Source organism: Falco peregrinus, chromosome 7 (assembly GCF_023634155.1).
Source record: "Falco peregrinus isolate bFalPer1 chromosome 7, bFalPer1.pri, whole genome shotgun sequence".
Classification (NCBI taxonomy): Eukaryota; Metazoa; Chordata; class Aves; order Falconiformes; family Falconidae; genus Falco; species Falco peregrinus.
Genome location: NC_073727.1, coordinates 83,048,024 through 83,073,552, shown reverse-complemented (window position 1 = coordinate 83,073,552; position 25,529 = coordinate 83,048,024). Strand labels below are relative to the sequence as shown.

The 25,529-nt window shown below is 37.2% G+C and overlaps 1 protein-coding gene across 3 annotated transcripts in view; it reads right to left on the bottom strand.

The window, feature by feature from the left end:
• The window catches only part of BCKDHB (branched chain keto acid dehydrogenase E1 subunit beta), a 131,841-nt gene that overhangs the window by 70,374 nt on the left and 35,938 nt on the right, over positions 1-25,529 (bottom strand). For 2 of the 3 annotated variants that reach the window (XM_055810236.1, XM_055810237.1), the window contains exons 7-8: positions 23,443-23,540; positions 20,020-20,130 (exon numbers count right to left, since the gene is read on the bottom strand). In XM_055810236.1, the coding sequence (XP_055666211.1) occupies positions 20,020-20,130; positions 23,443-23,540 (209 nt within the window). Of the gene's footprint in view, positions 1-4,100; positions 4,306-20,019; positions 20,131-23,442; positions 23,541-25,529 lie in introns of those variants that run through there. The other variant, XM_055810238.1, reaches the window with a different exon arrangement.

Below are 25,529 nucleotides of genomic sequence, written 5' to 3'. Positions count from 1 at the left end.
CAAAGGAAAGGTGGGTTGTGCAACCTGATCTTATTTTTCTGTCCATTTGTCAGTCTCCTGATAGCCATTTTCGAGCCAAATGAAAGTCTTACAGATGTTAAGTTCCTGCAAACTTAAAAAAAGGAAAATGTCCATCTCTCCAGATGAGGCAGATTAGTACTCCTACTAACTTAGTAACCCAATAAAAAACAAGCTGTACTTAACACTATCTTTCCCACAGCTCTTTCAGCAGCCAGTAAACACCAATAAACTGTTTTTATTGCTACTTTTTGTCTAGCCAGCCACTAAAGGAGGAGTTCAGCATCCTAATGTAAGTAAACTGAGACTACGGAATGGTGAATGGTAAGAAATATGGAACATAAATCCATAGAAAAGCAGGCTTCGTTACTCATGCAAGTATCTTTATCATACTGTTGTTATGCAAACTAAAAAAGTACATTCATTTCTATGCCTTCATAGCATTGCACGGGAGGAGAAAAGATAAAAGTCAAATCCAAAATCCATGGAACCTGTATCTGAGAGTTCTCTGGGTTTTTTTCAGACTTCCATTTCATGGAACTTTTCTACTATGTTGTTGGGATTTTAAAATCATTAACACAGTTATCATTCAGAAATTTGCCTGTAACATTTTAATTTCCATTAAAATAACAAAAAACATGAAACAATATGTTATTTTCTATTTAAGCAACTACTCTGTTGCTTCTACTCCCATAGCTTTAGCTTGGTATTTTTGATGAGTCTCAGTCATTCCAGTAATTTGGATCTGCCTTCTTTTTCCCCAGAAGACTGACTACAGTTGCAATGCTTGGGATTATTGTAAAACATTACTTCTCAAAATCAACTAATAAAGATCACATCACACAGCTTCAGACTTTTTGTTACATACAATTGGTTGAGAAAATAGGAAAAGTAAAAACTGCAAATTTATATAGACTGAGTCATCATGTAAACAGAGGTTGAGATTCAGCAATCTTTCTTTTATAAACTCAAGTTTTATAATCTGTTTTCTGGCAAATGTCACTATTGAGATCTTCCAGCACGTTCCATCAACATCTGTCTTGCATACCCAAGCTAAAACCAATAAAAAGATTAATTACACCAAAATAAGAACCTCTCCCGATGCTCAAACACATTAAAAAGGTTAATCATGTGCCTTTTAGTCCTATTTACTCAACGAAGTACATTCTTCATTTCCATTAAGTTTAATCATCTTTGTGCACAAGTCACATGCTACTTAGAGCTACAGTAAGCCAATGACATTTGATGGGTTAGCACAGGACAATAAAGCAGTAACATGCAGTAAAGTGACCTAGAAACTGTCACAAAATATATGCATTTTCATTGACGTCAAAGGAAGCCTCTTCAGTGACAATCACCAAATATGTCAAGTAATGTCTGAATTATCAGACTTCATAATGGAGCTACATTTAATTGCTACATTGAATCTTTTAGCCCAAGAATAACTACTTTGATCACTACAGTGATTTTAGAATGTACACAAAAGAAAATCTATTAACCAATAAATATATTATACTTTTAAATAGCCTCTCCTGATGAGCAAAAAAATTTGTGAAAGTAACCTGGGAAAAACAGCGTGTTTTCATTAATTGATACAAATTTTTCCATTTTACTGATCACCATAGCATCAAAATGAGTCAGCAGCACAAACAAATTATCAGCATTGTTTATATATATCCATATGTATTTAGTGTATACTCCTCAAAGAACCAATTTTTTTTGTTTGTTTTATTCAACATGATACAGAGACATTAGCATTTTTCACTTAGATCAACAGCTTAAAAGACATGTTGAAATGTTTACATGTTTATCAACTAAAAGAGTTGTACATGACAGAGTAAATCAAAGCCTGCAAATCATTCACTTGAGAGTTCTGAATATTGCTGAATAACGAAGTATTTGTTCCCTCTTTTCTTCTTATCATGTATTAACATATCTGAGACACAGTGTTTAGAGCAAACACTTTGAAATGCAATCCTAGACTGTGTCCCACAAAATTTTTTCTCCCAAATAATTTAGGCAGTTTTTATGTTCAGCAGCTGGCATGATGCACAAAAACAACATGAAGCTGGCCTAAGAACCATACAAGGTGCAAATGAGCCCTTCTTGTCTGAAGCTTTTGATTTCCTAATGTAATACTATTGAGTAACACTCACTCCAAGTCAGAAATTAATTCTGCATCACTGTAATCATTGAAATGCCTGTAGAGATCTCCTCATTTACATTCTTTATATATGCAAGGACCAAAGAGAGAAACATTAAATACAGATCCCTAGAAATACCAAGGAGCTTTGTACATCTTAGAGCATGGCAATGAAAGAAGCATAACCAAACTTGTCAGCTGAGCAAAACTATACTGACCAGAACATCAATTCATTCTTGGAGAGCAATAATTAGCAGAGCTGTAGATGTTTTATGGATCTTTTATAAAACTTGGTTTGATGGAGGAAAGGCCAGAGGGAAGACCAATTACCCAGCACTGTAGGTGGTAAACAAGATGTGGTTGTTTTCTAGTTCTCTCCATTTCCTTACTCCAAGCAACATTTGCATTTCCTTACAGAAAACCACTGTACACTCCTTTTCACAGAAGCTCATCAACTTACTGCTCAGTAATAAAAATCTGTGTTCTCTGATATTCTTTGGACTCTTGCTTTTGCCGAATGCTTTTCATGAGCAGGTTTATCACAGTTTCTAGATTTCTCAGGTAAATTTTTCTAGAGTAGAATGTAATCATGTTAGAGAGACTGTTGCTTAGCCTCTGTTGTCACTTAATTTTCCTCAAAGGGGAATTGCTAAAGCAGATATTAAACAGCTAGCATGCAGAACTCAGAAAACTGGAAAAAGGGACTAAGTGGTTGTATTGTAGTGCCTTGAAGAAAATTAGACAAATATCTAAATCTTTAAAAGCTACTGGAAGCCCAAAACTATGAACATAGCTACATTAGACAACACAGGAAAAAGGAGATATTAATACATAGTTTATAAATGTTAAGACCACAGCACAAAAATTAACTAACTTGCCAAATATCTTAAGTGGTACGTGGCAGAAAGGACTTGTAAAGTACTTGACAAACACTAATCACAATCTCTTCCTCTATACTCCTGCACTTTTAATGTTGTTATATAATTGAGAGGCTTAGTGCTTTTATAATTTTAGATTGTTCAAAGTCTTTTATTTAAATATCAGCATTTCTGTATTACCACTAAACACTTTATTTCTTTAGAAGTTTGTCAACATATAGAAGATTCACAATATTTTAAGAACACGTATGGTGAAAGTTTAAAACCATCACAACAGCAATTTCCTCAGTACTTTCCTGAATCATCAGCCTGCTCAATCATGTTGGTTCTGACATTAATTTAGGTGATAATGAAATAAAGATGAATAGAATAAAAAGTACAGGAGGGCGGGCGAGTCTTGACTTCTACTTTACAGTGACCTTTATTTTGATTTTTTCCCAATACTGAAAAAATGGGGGTTTACTGTACTGTATTACAGGTCAGAAAAGTACTTAACACTATGATGCTTTAAGTAAACAAAGTTACAATCTTATTAAATATTTGACAACTAGTGAAGTCACAGAAAAAATATAGCTGAATTTATTTTCTGTAATAAGCAAATTCAAATGAAATACTAAATCATTTCCTAAATAAGAAAGGTTCCATATATTAGTGTTTTAATTACGCCAAGTAATTGTCCCAAGAAAATCTCTACATTTTGCACCATTTCATTAGTTTCATTACATTTCATTAGTGCAAGCAAATGTAATTAGGTAAAAACAAACAACATTTTTAAGGTTTAACTTCAAATCAGCTACACCAATTCATGATGATGCTTTTTAAAATCTAAATGCATACATAAACAGTAGCATCTGCAGTAACTACTATATATATTTTTTGATTGTCCAGTAGAAGGGATAATTTACATATGAGTAGGTAGACAGATAACTCTGATTTATTTTTTTTTTACGAGAAAATAAAACCATAAAACTATATTAAATAACTGCTGACAGTATTTTTAAGATGTAAAAATCACATTTCCTTCTAGTCAATCCATTATTTGAAACATAACTAAGCAAAAAAAAAAAAGACAGCATAAATATTTCTCTAACGTCAACAAAACACTGTAGCTGGTGATTAGAAATTAATTGTTTCCACAGCTTTTAAGTACATTTGTTGCCATCATATTGCAAATATTCAACACTAACAAATGGAAAACTAGAAGTCACATTGCCGTGCTTAGTAATCCAGATTTCTTTTTTTCTTCTCAAATCTAACTCTGTTTTCCTGTAAGAAGACAGAAGAGAACACCACCTTCTAAATTTATTAAAGAATTTGAAATTTCTAAGGGAAATTTTCAAAACTTTGAAAAAATTTATAATTCAACTTTTGCTTTTAGTACTAAAATAATGAACCAGTTTACTGGCAAATAATAAAAAAAATGCCACTTACTCTTTAAATTCAAAACACACTCCCCTTCTGCAGTAAAGCCATTTAAGCTCTTTTTCCTTAAGAAACGTGTAATCTTCCAATAACAGCACTATTGTGAACTTCAAAGTCTAGGTAACATGTCAGTAAATACACCACAAATGCCAGAGATGATAATATAGTATAGATTAGTACTTAGTGGTAATGTCTGACCACATGCCAAAGGAGTGGGTTTACAGTTCTCATTTGCAGACCAAGGGACTTAATAAAACTGGCAATATGGTTTTTTTTTCACTGGATGGAGAAATCATAATGCACTCTTACAGCATGACCATTACATTGTAACTAAGTGGTTAGAAATTACCACTTACTGTTTTTCTCATCTGGAAAGTTTGATTAACATTCTCTATAAAGAACTGCAAGTCTTAAGCTACAAGACAAACCAAAGTACAACTCCAGTTCACAGCACACTGCACTGCTGATCTAAGTAATGTGACTACAGTTTAAACAGAATATTGCTCAAGTGGATAAATATCTCACATACAGTTCAAACGGAAGAAAGAATGAATTGCAAGATCTTAAAATGATATCACTGTAAGCATTTACAATGCTGGCAGCCTCCTCTACTCATGAAATTTAGGGAATTGTTTATCTGGCCCTCGCATCACCTGATTCTAAGACATGATAAAGATTATTCTATTGTTTAACATTGTTATTTTTCATTGCTTCAGATTAAGACTTTACTAATTCAATTTCTAGCTGCTTTTCTTTTAATATGTTATCCTTCATAGTCTATCTTCAAACAGAAAACAGCCTGAACTAATTCCTCGTAATGACTTCTTTATTTAAATTATATAAATTATATAAATAAAAACCTTACCTATTTTTAAATTAAGTGAACTTGCAAAACAACAATATAACACCAGCATGTCTAGTTCACAAGCTACAATGTCGATTAATGGCAAAAGCATTTGCAGGGTAATCATACAGGTGAAAAAGTAGGGCAGGTAGAACAGCATGAACAACAGAATACAGGAAAAAAATTGTACTAACATTTACCAAAAGCAAAGTGCACCTGATTTCCCTGCATGCTTAGCACTGTTGTGAGATTCATTAAGCAATAATTAAAACCACACCACTTCCAGAATTATACAGATGGGTAGCTCTTAGTCAAGTCATGGGCAGAAAGGACATGAATCAAGAATATGATTACATTCCAGCACTGACAATTGAATCTCGTGCTTTTTCTCAGATGACACTGGTCCATCCTGCTTATGCTACCACTATGGCCCAACTTCTTCCATTCTTCTCAAAGTAATGATGACATATACCATAGCTTAGAATACTTCCCTTCATTTTGCTCCTTGTCCAGCATTTATGGCTTGAAGTACAGTCCAGTTAAAGTACAAGGGCTAGAAATTAATAGAACACTTCCCTGAAAAGAGATACCTGAAAGATGAGAGCAACAAGAGCAGTAGCAAATGCTGCAACAGTGATTCCTCCTGCTCTTTGTGTTTGGAAAAGACAAAGACAACCACTACAATCAAAGACTATTATTCTTTTTCTTCCTTTTTTCCTCCATGCCTCGCAGAGAATCAAGTTGAACAGCAAAGCTTTCCTCTTTTTTCAGCACAGAAAACAGAATACACTCAGGTGCCAATAATGAACTGGTACAAAAGATCTCCAGGGATAAAGGGCTGATATTAAAGGTACATTAGCTAAGCACCTTCCTAAAGATGGTGCCACATCATCACTAAGCTGCTCTAACCATTTTCTTCAATTTAAAGCAACTGCAACTTGAAATTTATCCCAGAATATTTTAAAACATTACACAGAAAAAGATACTGGTTACTTAAAAAAATATTTACAAGTACTTTTTAATAGAAGAATGAGATACTATGTTATGACTTCTCCCATATTAAGTTACAATTAACAATAAAGTAAATTATGCAAAATTCTGTTTCCAACAACATCACAGAAACTCATGGCCCCTTTCAGGTAAGATTCCTCTAACTTGCCCAGAAAACTTAGTTAATCATAAAATTTACAAAGGAATATGAAGAACAATCCTAAGACATTCCACATAGTCATTGCAGAGAACTATTAAAAATACTGAGTTTAAGCTGCATGTAAGAAACATAACAGGTGAGTACAGGCGTTATACAGCAATGACACCTATCAAAGCTACACTGTCACCTAGGTAAAGTTGAGGTGGGGTTAACAAAAGTCACTAGGTAAAACATTCAAAGCGAAAAGAGGAGTAAGGTGACTGATATGCTGTTAAATGCGCTGCTATACATGAAAACTAAATCTAAATATAAGCCTATATTTGCTATGAAATGTTATACAATTCGTCTACAGACAGATGTCTGTATAAAATGGAGTAGTATTGTAACCTTCAACTATAATTCCATCACACAAGGAAGTGTAGCACAAGACTATAACACACATCCCTCTCTGGTTTGGAACTATTTTTTTTTCCATATACCTAAATTCCTTCCACAAGGCTTTTTCCTCCAGGTGTTAGATAACATCAGCTTCCTTTCATCTCCATCCTTAATTTCACATTTTACACAGCTTTGCTTCAATGCACTCCCAACACCTTGCTTTAGCTTCACTTTTTTCAGCATAGGTAAAAAGCCCTAAATAAATGCAGAGGGCTATACAGGTATTGTACTACAATTGCAGGTTCCAGCAATGCCAGTCGCAGTCATTATACCCAACCAAAAAAATAGTATGACTCAGAGGCTTCCAGACTGTGAAGCTAACAATTCTCCACCTAATAAATCAAACTGGTACAAGTGGTGTCCATAATCAATGGGCAGCTACCAACGTAGCTAAGCAAACCAATTCAATCTTGCTGTTCTATCACAACATATGGGCAAGGTAACAAACACCTCAGCCAGCAGATTACATCATGCTTTGAGATACAGATGAATAATTTTAGCAGACGTAAACCTCCACAAAGAACAAACAAAAAAACCAGCTTTAGGTTGACACCCAATATGGGAAAGCTTGAGCAATTAAAGTCTGGCAATTTATATGGAACTAAATTTTTATAGGTCTTTTAGACAGTGTTAAATACAGGGCTACTACATTTCCTTTTAATTAAAAAAAATATCTATACACAACTGAACTGGGAGCAAGTTTCAAGCAGAACAGACAGACTAAGAACAAAAGGTAAGATTTGCCCCTTGAAATTCTCTCCTTATTATCTGCAGAAGAGTATTTTGCACAAGAGGCAGCTTCTTGGTTCTGTACAGTTAGTACTATATATAAAAGATGACATTAAATCAGAGACAAGGTGGAAAAAATTGCTAAATACTTTGCTGGAATGTAGTACCATAGAAAAATGTATAATTATTTTTGTAAAAAAAAATTTATTATTTATGTTTAAATAAGTCTTCAGGAAGTTCTTAAATGTCAGTTTTAAGATTCTCAAAAACACACGTCAAATGAAACAACTTCTGAATTCTAGTACTAGCAGTTTTAAATATCAAAAGTTTATTTTCCAAACATTAAGAGATAAGGGGGGAAAAAAAGTACCCTGATTTGTTTGGGGGGGGGGGGGGGGCGGGGTGTGGGGGGGGTGTGTGGAGCGGCACAAATTTACAGACCTGTTTTTTCCATTTTGACCACTATATAGTCACGCCATAATTTGATGCTTCTCATTTTAGGACATTTTTCATTACATTGTAGGACAGTAAATTTTTTTGGTTTCCTGTAAATACATGCAAAATTAAGATGTCCACCAAGCCCATGCAAATTCTGTCCTATTCTATCATATGGTTAAGTGGAATATTATCATAAATTTCAGGACAGTGCAAGTTGCATACAAAGAACAAATTGCAAAGTATTCAGATTGGTTCCATCTATCTGATAAAAACAATATTAACTTACTAACATAAATAAAGAAAATCAAACATTTCACCATGGTAAAGGTCTTAATGTGTGTCAGAGCCTTCAAAAGGTGCGTAACAAGAAAATATAACAGGATAACACACAAGAAAATAACTTTCTTCTATCATAATGAGTCAATTAGATAACCAAATATTCAGAATTTCATGAATTAATTCAGCTCACCAGATTTGCAGGGGGAAACAGTTAAACAGACTAAAAAAATTCAAGACTTGGGAGATTTCAGGAGTAATCCATAGTAGCTTAACAGAAAAAGTCACTGTAGAATATATTGAGTTTTTTTAAAAGAAACCGTTGATTGTGGTGAGCATTGTTGTGTGGCAGACCAAAAATGAAAGCAGTCCATAAGTACAGGCTTTTTAGCACAAAACAAAGATAGGAGGAAACGTAAATTGTTTGTCCCTTCCCAAATTAGTAGTATTGGGAAAGGTAACAGCATAATGAAAAGCAAGTCCAATCAATAGATCTATCAGGTCAGCAGTCAGCCTGTCATCCTACTAGGTACAGCTCTAAAGATCTTTGCTAAATATCTCAATGAGTAAATATCTTAATGAAAAACAAAGATCTTTTCATGCAAAAACAAAAAAAATCAAAAAACATTTACATTTGGAAATGTCCTTAACCTACGTAATCTATGCAGTGTATGTTTGTATTACAAGCATTTCAGCTTGCCTTCACAGGAAGCTCACTGAAAAGAAAAACCACAATAAGCCAAATACAATCTATTATGCTACTAATAAGTGCATATTGTGCAATAGTTCAGTAAAAAGCAGAATAAATCTTAGCATCACAAATTTCAAGATTATCTTAAAAATTACAAAATTATTTCAGAAATACTTAAAAATACATTATCTCAGGATAAAGGTTAACAATGCTCAAATAATAAGAATCTACAGCATCTGAATCCTAAAAAAAATAGTTTTAAAAAAAGTAGCCGGTTCAACTAAGTGATAACAGCAGGATAAACAGCTACAGACATTTAAAGAAAGGCAATACTGTAGAGAAGTAATAATTATCTCTATGGAAGAATGATTTCTACATGATTACCATGATGGAACTTCATCCCAACTTCCATTAGAAGTCAATCAACACCACTTGCAATGGAAAAAAAAACCAACACATAATGGAGCTAAAAAATAGCTTCTAACTATAGACTTCACACCACTATTTATTTATCTAAGTGCCTTTAAATTTGAAGCTTGTAATAAAGACTGTGGGCAGAAGGGAAAAGGTTTTATGAGGAATTCATAGACCACATCAGCACTATTCTCAGCCTTAACAGAAACTACACAGAAAGGCCTTTTCTCAATTTAATTGAAGTTTACAATAACTGAACTCAGTTACCACTTTTCAATACATACGTGAAAACTAGACACAGGAATTTAAGGATTGAGAACTACTCTTATATTGGGAGGAAGAAAGGAGAAAACAGAACTATTTTACAGAAACACTTCGGCACTGAGGTACTTCACTGAAACAAGATGGATAGGATGAAACAACAAGGATTCCATTCAAAGCTTTCCTGAAATATAGCTAACCGGAAAAAGCAAAAAAATGGTTTCTGAAATGGTTATATATTCTCATAACCTTAAAATGACTGCCTGCAAGCATGGGTCCAGTGTTGTGCTTCTGGAATCCAAGCTACAGCCCATGGAATGCTCTAGCAACCTGAAACTACAAGACCAAAAGACATAAGTTTCTTAGGGAAACAATGACAAAGTTAACTGTCATCATGCAAGCAGTACAACTTTAATCACATTTTATAGGTACAAGATCCATTCAGTAAGATATCCAAGGAGCAACATGTGAAATGGCAAAAGATCAAGATCTGATAGCCAAGAAACATAAATCTGATCCCAAGATCCCTGTGCTACAATTTTACTGTCCAATGCCTGGTGAGTGCAGTTAATCCATAAAAAACCCACACCAGGCTCGCTGATCTTGATTAGATGAAGTAAACTTAAAGGAACGGGAACAAGCAGCTGGTAGCCCCTGCTAGTACACGTGGCCTATTATGTACAGAAAATCAAGGATCTACTGCTGACAGTTACTCAATCACTTTGATGACAAGGGCTGACAAAAATGCCACCAGCACATTAAGGAGAAAGCTCTAATAGACACTGTAGAAATGGCTCTCATCAAACAGCTCTCACTGACAGCTCTCACAGTCCTGTAATACCTTTATCAATGACCTGGACGAGGGGATCGAGTGCACCCTCAGCGACTTTGCAGGCAACAGGTTGGTGGGGAGTGTTGATCTGCTTGAGGGCAGGAAGGCTCTGCAGGGGGGTCTGGACAGGCTGAACTGATGGGCCAAGGCCAGTTGCATGAGGTTCAGCAAGGCTCAGGGCCAGGTCCTGCACCTGGGTGACCACAACCCCACACAGCGCCACAGGCTTGGGCAGGAATGGCTGGAAAGCTGCCTGGTGGGAAAGGACCTGGGGGTGCTGGTCAACAGCCGGCTGAACATGAGCCATCGGTGTGCCCAGGTGGCCAGGAGGCCAACAGCATCCTGGCTTGTATCAGCAACAGTGTGGCCAGCAGGACCAGGGAAGGGACTGTCCCCCTGCACTGGGCACTGGTGAGGCCGCCCCTCGAACCCTGGGTTCAGGTTTGGGCCCCTCACCGCAAGACAGACACTGAGGTGCTGGAGCGTGTCCAGAGAAGGGCAACGGAGCTGGGGAAGGGTCTGGAGCACAAGTTCTATGGGGAGCAGCTGAGGGAACTGAGAGAAACAGGGGCTCGGGAGGACCTTATCACTCTGCAACTACCTGAAAGCAGGTTGTACCAAGGTGTGTGTGAGTGTCTTCGCCTAAGTAAAAATAGACAGGACAAGAGGAAATGGCCTCAAGTTGCACCAGGGGAGGTTTAGGTTGGATATTAGGAAAAATTTCTTCACTGGTGGTCAAGCAGTGGAACAGGCTGCCCAGGGAGGTGGCAGAATCACCATCCCTGGAGGTATTTAAAAAGCACATAGATGCTATGCTTAGGGACATGGTTTAGTGGTGGACTAGGCAGTCCTGGGTTAACAGTTGGACTTTATGATCTCCAAGGTCTTTTCCAACCTAAGTGATTCTCTACGATTCTAAACAGCCTCAGTGGAAAACAGGCACACAGTTTGCCTTAATCTACTCCCCAGTGCTGTACTGCATACTGGTTCCCACTGTTGCTTCTTTCCTTTTGCTCAGATTTGCTCTTTCCAATGACAGGACAGATGTTTTTTCAGCCTGCCGAGCATTTATGCTGACCTCCATGGGGAGATCTGCAGAATCTTTCCTATAAAAGAGCAAGGCAACACCAAGTACCCAGAACATACATCCCTTCACTGGTCTGTAGTACACTGTCCCAAAGAAGCAACTTCAGAATTACCGTCATTGATAATGTCAATACTCAAACTATGCTTCTGCAAAGATACTACTATGTTTTTTCAAAATTCAATTATCCAGGCTCATATTAACCCCAAAACCCTTAATGCTGTAGTTCAGTTTACAGTGATTATATTAATAAGTCATGAAGGAATAATTCTCCACATTTATTTACACTACAGCAGCAACACTTCAAAGACACTTAGGGTGACTAATTAGGTAATAAATGAAAATCATCACTATGCATGGCAAATACTTGCCTTCTAAACAATACAAAAGCACAAAAACATGCACTTGCAAATTTTCACTTGCAAAAGTGACAACGGCAGATTAATACTAATCAATTTGAAGTTTAAATAACATGCTCAGCTCAATTCAGGGTGAATAAAATACAGTAATTCGCACAATTGCTTAAGAGTACTTAATCCTGTGCTAGATTTCCTACTTCCAGTAACACATGCATTTCGATATAAAAAAATTCTACAGCCACAGAATTTTACCCTGAATATGACCAGCAAAGTACTGGGAAGTGTGCCATTTGCTTTTTAATCAATACCATCCCACCCAACAGTTCATACACAGAAAAATCCACACAGCCTAACTTCTCCAAAGCTTCCAAGCATGTCTGTTAGGTATAATGAAGGGGAAAAAAAGTTTTATCTGAAAACTTAATATCTAAAAGGGAGAAAAATTATCTTTATAACAGTTTTAGGTTATAAAGTGACAAATTTTATAGACATTTCATACATACATATATATATATATATATATATATATATATATATATATCATGTTTCAGGTTCTTGAGCAGCACCCTTCATGATAGCTTAGCCTTCCAATTATAACACAGCTGATCAAATAGTAGGAAAGTGTTACCTGCCTGGATAGAAACTGACATCTTTCCCGTTGCTGCACTAATGAAGATGTCTGCATCCACATGCAGCAGCTGGGGAGTCAGCAGAGGCAAGGCAGCAGTTTCATTATTAGCAGTGTACATTGAGAAGCGCATTAGTTTCATGTGTTCATGTCTACAGTTGAAGGTATAAAGGGGAGAAATAACTCCTGATCCCAGCTCCCTCATACATGAGTAACACACAGATGCAGGATGCTGATGTTGGAATAAGCACAGGGAATGCATTCTTTCACTCAAAAAAAAAAAAAAAATCCACTGTGAACAGCTAACTCCTCTCTCTTTGAATCATAACCACTGTATCACTCATATTCCAGCCCTAGGGAATAAAGCAAGAGCTTTAGTCAAAAATCAGTGAAGATTGTCAAAGTAAACAAGTGTCTTATCACATTTTTCACTGGCCCATGAAATGACACAGTGCTTTGAGAATGTACATATAAGCAAGAGGCTCAGTAATCTAGAGACAGCCTTCACTGTCACATTTCTTAAGGAAGCTAAGGCAGCACATACTCTTTAACAAGCTTCTGTCACTTTTCTAACACATAACACCACAACTTTTTATGCTGATCTATTCAGCTACATATGGGAGTTAATACTGGGTTTCACTTTCAATCATCTAGAGGTAAAGCACAAAGAACTGCATTTTGTCTCATTCAGGAGCACTATACCAGAGCTCTATGCACACACAACCTGTACAATCCGTTCCACTTTTTCTGTGAAAGTCTTAAGAAAGATTATAGACCAGTGTATGTTTTCACGTATGTAATTTTTTTTCTGCGCTCAAAAGTAAACTGCTGATAGACTTGCCTTGCAAAAGGCTTGCTTCCACCTCCGTAAGGAAAATCTCCAACTTCTATCATGAAAAAGGAATTATAAATAAAACCATTTTTCTTCCTTTTAGGACAACTGTATGATACTACTGAGATCTTGCATTTCTTTCATGTGGCTGAAGTGGCTATGGTGACTGAGCAAGAATATCCTAAAAAAAGTTTAAAAAACTCGCTGAAGTCAACAACCTGTAATAACTACATGTAACCACCCAGGTACTTCACAGGACATCACATCACACTGCAGTGCTATGTAGAGTGCAAAAAACCAGATCACAAAGACAGGAAGGTTAGGACACATGTTGCATCAAGTCTGCAGTGGACCCAGACTTCTCAACTAAGGCATGATGCAAGGCTTGCTTACTAACCTAAACACACAGTTCATACATACAGTCCTTTAGGATTCACTGCCCAAGCAACCACCACAAATTATATCCTTCAAAGACTGAAGTGTGCTTTGAGCACACTGATAATCTGCTAACACTGAACTGACAGCAAAGTATCACAGCCCTGGGGACAAAAGCTTGAGCTACTCGGCTCTTCCATTAGATATGGTGGTAAGAACGCACGGTCAAGAGGAACAAGACCTGGATTCAATGCCTTGTCAGCACATGGGTTCTCCAGTCCAATCTTCCATCTCCCTGGGGTGTGACCTTGTTATCAAATTACAGGATAAAGTGGAGACCAGCCTGCTCATATTCTATTGCTGTTGTTACCCTAAATAGCACAGAATAAGCACCAGAAAACTTCCTGTTGTATGAGAGAAAACAAAAGGGAATGTGATTGCTCCTGTAAGGAGGGCACTCTCCAAAAGGAAAAGATCCTGCCCATTCCTACCTTTCTCTTCAGAATACCGTGTTTTATTAAAAGGCTTTACAGCACAAAAGGCATCAAAATCGGGCAGATTCAACTAGTGACACTTTCAGCATGATCTGAATCTTATGAGAACCGTTGAAGTTTCAGTGATCGTGACATACAAGCCCACTAGCTCAAACCCACGCATATAACCACAAAATAATATAGTAAAAACAGTCCTTGGCATCATAAAAAGAAAACAAGTAGTCAAGTTTTTTAAAAAAGTTTCTCTGGTACGAACACTTCACAAAATTGAGAAAAATAATCATTTCAGAAGTTAGTTTTCTAAGCACATAAAGCTTTTAAAGCTCAGAAGAGACGTAACATCGAACTTCCACAGCATTGAGCCTATCAAACAACACAGGCACAGCAGTCACAACTTCAGCAGTTTGAAATATGTTCAAAGTGACAAATTCCAATTGAATATAGACAACTAAGGAATATACTGCATTTTATGTAGTTCAACTTTTTTACCTGCCCAGATTCTTGTGAAAAGCAACAAAGTATAAAATGCAGGTCTAAAATTTTTCCTGTGTGCCTTTTTAAGCTGTCAGCCTGTAAAATCAATTATTTCTCTGAGAAGGAATGCCTTTAAAAAAAGAGATTGCTAAATAATCTTGAAACAGGCTAGATCAATTTTCAGGGGCAAGGGATTGTTTGTATCTATAGCCTTTAAGTAAGGATGTCATTCCCAAGAAGTTTTCCCAAATTAAATAGTAATGAAGCCTTATGTAAAAAATATATATATATGTATATTTATAGAAATATACACACACACAGATTTTTTGCTTTTATTCTAGAAAAGGGGTGTCTTTTTTTTTTTTAACAGGCCAACTACTTATGTCCTTTCTGTCAGCAGTGGGTGTCATCTCTCAACCACACAATGAGGGTGCAACTTATCTCTCCTGACTTTACACTACTCAGTCAGGGCTCCCTTAACTTTTTTACTTTAAACTTTTAAACCAAGACATTTCCAGAGACCAGTCTATCTCATCCCAAAATAGCCTCTGAAATAGCTGGGATGAATGATGCTCAGGAGATATCCCTTCTCTCGAATAGTTGTATGAGCTACTGTAACTAGCTCAAACTTCAATAGTCATTCTTAGATTCTGAAGATTGACAAAAGAAAAATCTAGCCTCTGTTTGCACATTTACCCATCTCAGGAACTGTACTGAAAAGAAGTTTCAATTACTGCTGGGATCCATTCAGTGCCCATGGCAGTCTGCTCCAGGCAGGTGTACTCTCATCTTCTCATGCAGATTACAAATTTCAACCTACTTCAAAACTGAACATAACCTCAAAATCTTAGAAACGCAAAGAAAATATCTGTAAAATTAGGCAGCAAATTTTATTTATGTTCACTATGTTTATTATTTATGTTTATTTATGCTTCACTGAGAGCTATCTATATATTCATAAACATGCTCATAAAAGCAATGCAAAATCAAAGCAGCTGCCTAACTTGGTTAAAAAGAGGCCTCTGGTGGCAGTTGTGAAGTATAACTTCTCACAGTTTTAGGAATTATGTATTTTGATGACAATTTTCTACATAAAAACAGCTACAGAAAGCAGACTAAGCAGTTAGATTTGCAGTGAAAATTCTGACATATTACTGCTCATCTCCAAAGTACTAACCATGTCAGCCAATTCTTCTTCATGCCTATACCACAGTTGTCAAATTAGTCTTAAAGTTGCATATATTTCCACTTAAGTAAAGCATCTCATTCTTAATAGCTGCATTGAAAACTTCAGTATTAAAGTTAATTGTTACTATCTTTAGAAATGAGTCAAGTTAAGGTTATGAGACCTGCTCATCCCCCAACACCAACCATGAAGGCACCTTGATTTTGCTTAAAAATTACATAGATTGACATGGAAAATTCACAGAAGTATTCAGATATAATAATGCAGCATTTCTTGGGTAAGCACAATAATAAAATAAGCCTGCAGAGTAAAACACATCAGACTGGCAAATGCATACGACTTCTGTAAAATTCAATTCCTTTCTCCTTTCTATTTCAATTCCTGACCCACACGCAACAACATAGGGAACCCAAATGTTAGGCACATGATTAAGAACAATTACATGGCCTACAAGAAGCTAAACAAGGCTCCCAGCCTTCTAGAAAGAGCTAGCAGACAGAACCATAATAATAAAGAGAATTGTAACAGATACGTTAGGGTTGGCATAAAAGGTACGTGAATGGAGACACGTGTACAGAAACTGAAAGCAGCAGCAGGCCAACAACTAAAATAACAGCCTGTACTGATCACAAAGGACACCATGGGGTGTGTTTTAACATCAGATCCCAAACTCCTGCTCTCCAGTAAGATCACAGGACAGACTCCCATCAGCAGAGGACCATGCATCCCGGCACCAATGAAATGGCAATAAGGTTGCAGTATATCTCATGCACCATCCTTTTCCTCTGCATCCAACAGGAGAAGATGACAGACATACTTCAAACATATGTAAGACAAGGAAAAACAAAGAGTTGGCCTGAGACCTAAGGAGGCTGATTAATAGTCTGAGGCAAAGGGCAGCCTGTCACAGCTGATGATTTGCTTATTGGTTGGACTGCAGTAAAAAGCAATCCTGTTATCATGGAAGAGTCCACAAATAGGACTTCAGCAGACCAATGGCCAACGGAGAATTTTCTCCGGCATGACCAGCTTTCTGCCCTTCTCTTGATCCTTGACACTGGCATCTCAGGAAGAGAATGACAAGTCCCATCCCAGAACTGACCCTGTAAGCCACTGTTATCTGCAACAGCTGCACCAAGCAGTTCCTCTTGGGATGAGGCTACAGCAAGCAGCTACAACTATCATTTCCATCCTTCTATTTATGCTGGCTATTACATTAAAAGCTGTTCAGGATGCAAATTAAGTTAAAAAGTTTCAGTGTTGCATACTACAAATGCAAACCACTAACTATTTTCAGCTGAGCAGAACAGACAAGATCTACAGAAGAAGATAATTTAACATTTCTCCCATCAGACCGGCCAGCCTGCAGCCACAGGAGCAGTGCTAAAAACATGTATTATTTGGTATTTATTATCATCAATAGCTGAACTGCCTAGCCAATGTGTACTAAATTTCTCTTGAAATAACTCTTAATTCTTAAACTCATTAACAAATTTAAAGCAACAGGTCTATCTGTTCCATCTGTTTATGCCAGATACCTTAAAAGATGTTCATGACTGAACATAAGCTGAAAATCTTCATGGAATATTTATTTTTAAAGAACAGATTTGCAATACATTGTACAACTAAAGCTCTGCACTTCCTATGCACAGCTATATTTTTTCATGACAGCATTTCAGTGCAAGTCCCATCCAACAAAACAAACTTAACTGCTCTTTCTAAAGAGATGCTTTGTTTTCATAGAATGACAGCTCAAATCTTTGAAAAAAGAAAAAAAAAAATTAGCTACAAAAAATATTGAATAATTTCACTTGTCAGAAGGGATTGTAAAGGATTTATTACTGCCAAAGTTTCTCTTCATATTGATGACAACAACTCAACATGTTTCATTTTTTTTTACAGACAGAAAGTACATCCAAGTAACACGAAATATACTGCAAACACTGAGAACACTTCAATGGAGAAGATCAAATTTTTATGAAGTAACACATAGCTATGCGTTGAAGTATCAACTTTTTTACACATCCACAACCAGACAATAGGACTCCATCCAAACCCACTGGCAGTGCCTCAAACAAACATAATAAAATTCATGCTACGGAGCTTTGCCATGGTGTAATGGTTCACCTTTCCCTTTATCACAATCTGTTTATGTTTTACCTGACAAAGAGAAAGCCCCTTATTGAGCAACTACAGAATGACAGAACACTTGTCTATGCAATTAAGATACTCCAAATACATGTATAGTCAGATAAGGAGGTGTGCCTGACCTGCCCTGTTTAAACATCTGTACAATCTGACTTAGTTGTAGATACACCGTATTGCCTTAAATTAAAAACTGCAGGCAGAGAAGGTACCTGATAGAATCACAGGACTTAATCAAGCCCATGGCTCTTGTCATCCTTATGGTTATCTTACCTCAGTACACTACAGTTACTAGGCCTGAGTTAACTAAGCTGCAGACATCTCTCAAATTTCAGAGTAACTTGACCAGCAGCATAAAATAAGCTAGTGTACAGCAATTTAATTAGGACCAGAGTTGTTAGTCACAGTCCGGCAGGAATGGATTTGCCAGCTTAAGGAAGCTCACAACTCTAGTAGACGCAGCAAGCATTCTGCTAACCCACACCACTTGTCTGAGCTTAAATCAAGGAAGCCGAGTGAGGGGTAAACCTTCGGCAATGCTCTAACAGTTAATGTTGTAAATAATGAAAGGATAAACACACCTGCAAAACCTTTTGGAGCATTACAGTCCAAAAGCATGTTCACCAGCATGTGTATTGTTGGATGGCCGTCACGTAACAGCTCTTCTCTCATAGTTCTCAAGTAGCTTGACAAAAAATGGTTTCATGGAAGAGACTTCAGGCTAATTTTCATAAGGTAGCTATGGAAAAGACCTGTCTATAAGTGCTCCCAAACCAGCAAAACTATTTATATTGCATAACTTAAGTTTAACATTATAAATACGTGAATAAAGTACCTCAAATGGGTAAGTGAAAAACTAAGGGGGAAAAAAAAATACAGGCACTGTAAATAATGCACACAAAAAATTGCTATTTAAGGACAACGGGAAAGAGTTAGACAATAAATCAGGAAGGGGGGCAAAAAATCAAGTTTTCTAGATACAAGGTTTCATTTCAACGACCTCCAGTTTGTTTGGTGGTGGTTTTTTAATTTCCCAAATGACACTTAAAAAGCATACCTTAGGATTCTTTCTTTACATTTACAAAGACTTCTGGGAAATACTCCCCCTTCCATTTCTCTAAGGGCTTTCCTCCCAATAACTCTTAGCTGTTGAAGACAAAGCAGTACGGGGCAGAGGGGAGAGAGGGGTAAGCAGACCAAGGTAAATGTAAGTACAACAACAATAACTTCCCATGTGTTCTCCGTATATGGAAATTCAGATTCCAGTTTCAGCTGCCTCGTGCTTTGAAAGAAGTTTTTTGTAAAAATCAGACTCCCATGGAGCTGACAAGGACTACACAGTACACATGAACTTCAAACCAGATAGTCTGAGAATAGTAAATGTCGCCTTTTCTCACCAGCCCAAGAATTCATATACCTTAAATCAAAACATTTACTTCTGGAAGTACGGATAAACAAAACTAAGGCACATCATTGTAGACCTAAAACTAGATAAAGGTCTTGGTATAGAACAGCAGAAAGAAAAAAAAAGCTTAAGATTTCACCTGATCTTTTCAGACCCAAAGACGGCAAAGATCATAGAAAGAGCCAGAAGTCATAGTAAAGCAGTTTCCAAGCACAAGTCTGATTAAATCCTGCCCCCTGCTTTGGTGCAAAGAACATTTAATTCTAACATTATTTTGAACCCTGAAGCATGTTTCTCTTTCAATACTAAAGCAAACATTTGGTCCATGTAATGTGCATTTACTCTTCACATATGATACAGAAAAATATATACAATCAGAGGAAAACCGTAGGCCTTTAAAAAAATTAAAGAACAAAGTCATCATCATCTGCATTTAAGCTGCTGTTGTTAGTGGGACTTTTTTGTTTGTTGTGGTTTTAAATTATCATGCATTATTTCCTTACCTTGCAAACTGTCTCTGTATCCCAGGGTAAGATGGTCCTCAGATCAATAACTTCACAGGACACACCAAGCTTTTCTTGAGCCATTGCTGCCACCTCTTTGATCACATGTACCTATAAAGGCAATATATTATCACCAAGTAAACATTTAATTCCTGTTTAAGATGTTCTAAATTACGCATAATAAATACAAGCAACGACTTAGCATATTGCCTGTATGTTTAGCAGAAACATTTTTATTCTGTAATCTAATCAGCATTTATTGCTCAGTTCATTCTTCTTATTTACTAACACTATCCCTAATATTTTGGCACCACTTCAAAAACTAACTTCAGATAAGGATCACTAAAAAACACCCCAACTGTTGCTTTCTACAGAAGTATCTTTCAGAGAACAGTATCAGGTCTCACCATTTTATATTTGTACTCAGTTTGGTGTTTAGGATAGGGTTTTTCTAGGACTGTAACTTAGCTAAGACCCAAATATACCAGAGTAATGTATCTTGATGTAGCAGTCACGTGATGAAGCATTATGTACATTCAAAAAAATATTCCTAACCACACTCACTACAATTTACTGGAAGTGCAATAGATTACAACGTGATAATCTCCAATGCATTATTTTATGAACAGTTGGGAGAGAGAGCAAGAACCATGTGAAACAACCTATAAACATCCAGTCCTGACCCCCACAATCAAAGCATATTGGCACTAATGCGACCATTCACTGGCCTTCCAACAGAGCTGGAATATACATATATATATATATATATATATATATACACACACACACACCCCCCACAAAGTATTCCCCTCTAGCAAGAGGCTTGTAAAGAATTAGAATACACACTATTTACTATCTACCAGTAAGACCATGTATTTAGCAGCATATGTAAGTGCAAAGTAGATTTAAAACTATCCACGTCTGTTAGAAACTTTCTCATAAGGTATGTTATGATATGAACAGAAAAGAAGAGATTATATAGAAATTACAAAAAATAATAACAGTATGTTATTATACATACATTATATATATTATATACACTCAAAACTGTATCTTGACATTATACAACACTTAAGCAAACTTATTGCAAGTACTGGCTTCCCTAAAACAAACATCAGCAACCAAATGCTCCAACATGGAAAACAACATGTTGACAACAACTCAGATTATCCTCCACAAATACCTCGGCAAAAAGTATTTGCTCATGAGATACGAGGGTAAAAAAAGAATTTCTCAGTATGATGTTGTCAATAAACTCTGATGTTTTCCTTACTGTTAGAATGTTTCATACTACAGGTTTGGACTGAGACAGATGGCCTCCACTGAGCAACTTCTAGGCACAGGTAAGGGGCTAGAGGCCAAGGTCCACCCCCAATAAGCAATGTGGATGAGGTCACTTGGCCTGGAAGGCAACAGAATTTAACAATATGGACATGGTTAGGCAGTGTCAGTGCCTGAGGGTCACAGAACTGAGCAAATTCTACAGAGAACAAAAATTATGCTGAAACAACATTACTAAGGATTTAAACACGCATCTACATAATGCAAATATGAATAGCTCAATACCAAAGGGCTATTTTAAGAGGTAAATAGATATAAGCATTGTAATAATAAAAAGAAAATACAGCCTGCAGTATTTTTGTTTAAGCTTCTAATACATCTGTGACTGTAATAAAAGGGTTTGAGAATTTTCAACATGGCACATCAGATGGACGTTTTTGACGTTTCGCTGGTGTTTAAGTGAGAATGTTTACCTAGTTGACAGAGGATAAGAATTAGTTGATGACAACAAAAGACTGCGCACAACTGGAGAGAAACTAAAAGCCTTTCCTGTCTCTCATTAGTACCACCCAGAAAAGCAACCATCAGGCAACCTCACCAGAGCAGCAGCTGCCACGCAGCTACTTAACATCTAAAATCATATGGTAAGTAACCAGTGAGTACGTGCACTCTGCCTATTGACAATAAACTCTGGATTAGTTGCACATTTAGCAAGCAAGTTCCAAGTTTATGTCCACAGCCTGCAAACACTCTCAGCCCAAACTCACTGAACATACTTGATCTGCAGAAGCCTGACACATCCAGAGCACGTTGGATTTACTGCATATGCACTAAGCATCTGTCCCCACGCTGTATTATACTGCCACACCCGTGGTTTGGTCAGCTCCTAAACTTGAATTAAGGCTGCACATCTGCCCTATTGCTATTCACATCAAAAGAACCGCCTGTCTTAAGACTTGGCCTATACTTTCCAAGCTTCAAAGCACACAGGTTTTTTGAAGGATATCGCTCCAAGTCCTGTCTGTACTACTGTCTACTGGGTCAAGTCAGGATATTATTAAATCTCCACAGCCAGATTTCAAGCCATTACTTTATCAGTTCAATTTCTGGGAATATGAAGAACACCAAGATTTCATCCAAATGGAGCAAAAAACTTGCACTTTCCAAAGGAAATATGAAGAGCTATAGGAACTCTCTTCTGCAGGAGAAACTAGCACAAGTAAAGATACTGAAGGAGTGCATAATTTAACACCAGTGCAAAGTATCAAAGGCTAATAGAAATAACCATAGATAAAGGTGATCAATTAGTCTGACAAGGAAGCCTATCACAGGAAAACACTGAAGATTACAGATTTCAAACTAAAAGAAAAAAAAAAAAAAAAACCACACAAGAGGCACAACCCCAGCAATCAGTTCAATACTCTTGTGATGAAAGTTATAACATACCTCTAAAAGCTTCTCAGATATAATTAGACAAAGAAAACAGCAATTCCTTGATTATAGATTAAAGGTAATGAAAAGAAATGGTAATTCCAAACTAGACTCAAATTTCTTTTCTTTAGTTCTTGAAAACAAACACTTGTTTTCTTACCAAATATTTCAATATTTGCACATCTTAATTTGGGGGGGGTCCAATCATGTTTCTGCACAGCTTTGAAATCTATCTGTTAGAATCAATATTATACCAATTCCTATTTGTATTAAATGTTCAGTGAATTTTAACTCTCTGTATAAAGGGAACCCCAAAATGCATTTTTCAAAATCATGCAGCAAAAATTTATATTTTTCTTTCAACGTACTACTTTGAAGTCTCCCACTGCCTTCCTCACAGTCACATCTCACCACTACACTCTTAAATACAGCACTTTCATAATCACCGATAAATTATTAACCTCCTGTACAGGTACCTCTTACATTTCCCAAGTCGGCTTCAACTAAAAATTAGTAAAAACTTACACAATAAAAACCGAGTTTTGTATAAATATAAACATTGGTAATCAATTTATTCAAGCATATAGTGATGGAAGACGCACAGAGTTTATTGTCTGGCACTTGAGCCTGAATGCAACACTATTCAAACATCACCTAACCCTTAGCTTAGGCTTTGCTGGATGACAGCTACCTTGTAAGAGCCTTACCAACCTGAGTGCCCCAAGCAACCAGTGTCACATCACTGCCAGTCTGCAGCACCTCAGCTTGAGACAGTGGAATGTTGTACGGCTCCACAGGAACTTGTTCCACTGAATAAATAAAAACAAAGGAAAAATAAGGAGTAGATTCCTTTATTTAGTATCGCCCCATAAAAGTATACACTAAAAATTTTCTTCAACGTTAATGTCATCTAAAAACAAAATCACATTGAGTATTAGGCTTATTTCAAACGTAATTAAGAATATTTTTAATTATACTGCTAAAAACACATTCAGTACAGTCTTTAATTTATGTTACATACCACAGCAATAAGATAAATATATATACAATAATGATAGTAGTAAGTCCTGTACCCTAAATCAAAATATCAGCTTCAGCTATGGAGAAGGACACTGCTACAATGGATAAAAAAAATCTCAACTAATTGCTGTAGTTAATTCTAATAAGCATCAAGACTTGAAATTATACTTCAATACTCAAGACGAGAAAGAAAAGCTGTGCTAGTACCCTCCTGATATCTGTCAGAAGAATTCTTCACAGTTTTTTATGTCTAAATAGAGAGAAGTTTTCAGAACCTACACTGAAAGAGTCAGCAAGAACTTGTAATTATAGCAGTTTTAAATTAGGCTAAATATTTTTACTATCTATTCACCAAAAGTACATCACAATTAGAAAGAGTAGACAAAAATTATGCATCTTGTCTTCTCTAAGACCTTTAAGGTAGCTCCACTCAACAGAAGACCCATTTACTATTTTTCAGACGGAAATGTTAGGTCAGTTGTGCTAGTTTTGAATCAATGTTCCAATGCACTATTCGTTGAGTGGTTTAATGATTAACGCTATGACAAAAGGCATTCATGTATAATATTTTAAATGAAATATTGTTCTGATGTAAAGGTGAACTTGTCTATGCACCAGAAGGACATGCTCTGGACACGCTCCAGCACCTCAATGTCTGTCTTGCAGTGAGGGGCCCAAACCTGAACCCAGGGTTCGAGGGGCGGCCTCACCAGTGCCCAGTACAGGGGGACAGTCACTGCCCTGGTCCTGCTGGCCACACTGTTGCTGATACAAGCCAGGATGCTGTTGGCCTCCTGGCCACCTGGGCACACCGATGGCTCATGTTCAGCCGGCTGTCGACCAGCACCCCCAGGTCCTTTCCCACCAGGCAGCTTTCCAGCCGCTCTTCCCCAAGCCTGTAGCGCTGTGTGGGGTTGTGGTGACCCAGGTGCAGGACCCGGCCCTGAGCCTTGCTGAACCTCATGCAACTGGCCTTGGCCCATTGATCCAGCCTGTCCAGACCCCCCTGCAGAGCCTTCCTGCCCTCAAGCAGATCAACACTCCCCACCAACCTGTTGTCATCTGCAAAGTCGCTGAGGGTGCACTCGATCCCCTCGTCCAGATCATCGATAAGGACATTGAACAGGACTGGCCCCAGTGCTGAGCCCTGAGGAACACCGCTTGTGACCAGCCGCCAGCTGGAGGTAACTCCGTTCACCACCACTCTTTGGGCTCGGCCATCCAGCCACTTTTTACCCAGTGAAGGACACACCTGTGCAAGCCATGTGCAGCCAGTTTCTGCAGGAGAATGCTGTGGGAAATGGTGTCAAAGGTTTCACTGACACCCAGGTAGACAACATCCACCCCATCCATATAGGCGGGTCATCTTGTCATAGGAGATAGTCAAGCATGACCAGCCTTTCATAAGCCCATGCTGGCTGGGCCTGATCCCCCAGGGAAGGGGAAGAAGGCACTCTATTTGTTAATGTATTTCATAGCTCATAAAGTAGGTATTGAGATCCTGCTGCACAAAATTCCTTCTTGAAATTATGATAAAGAATCCTACCTAGGGAAGAAATTAAGCATTTTTTATTTTTCCTTCGTTGGTATGTCAGATCCAGTAGAAGTAGAATGATCTAGGGTTTTTTTCTGGCTTACAAATTATAAACGTAACATTTCAATAAATCAAGTAGTCAACGTTTGGTTGGTTTTTTTTAATTACAGTATTATTATTTTTTTTTGCTAGTAGTAATACATAAATACTACAAGTTTCACAGAATTACATAGTCCAAGCCCCC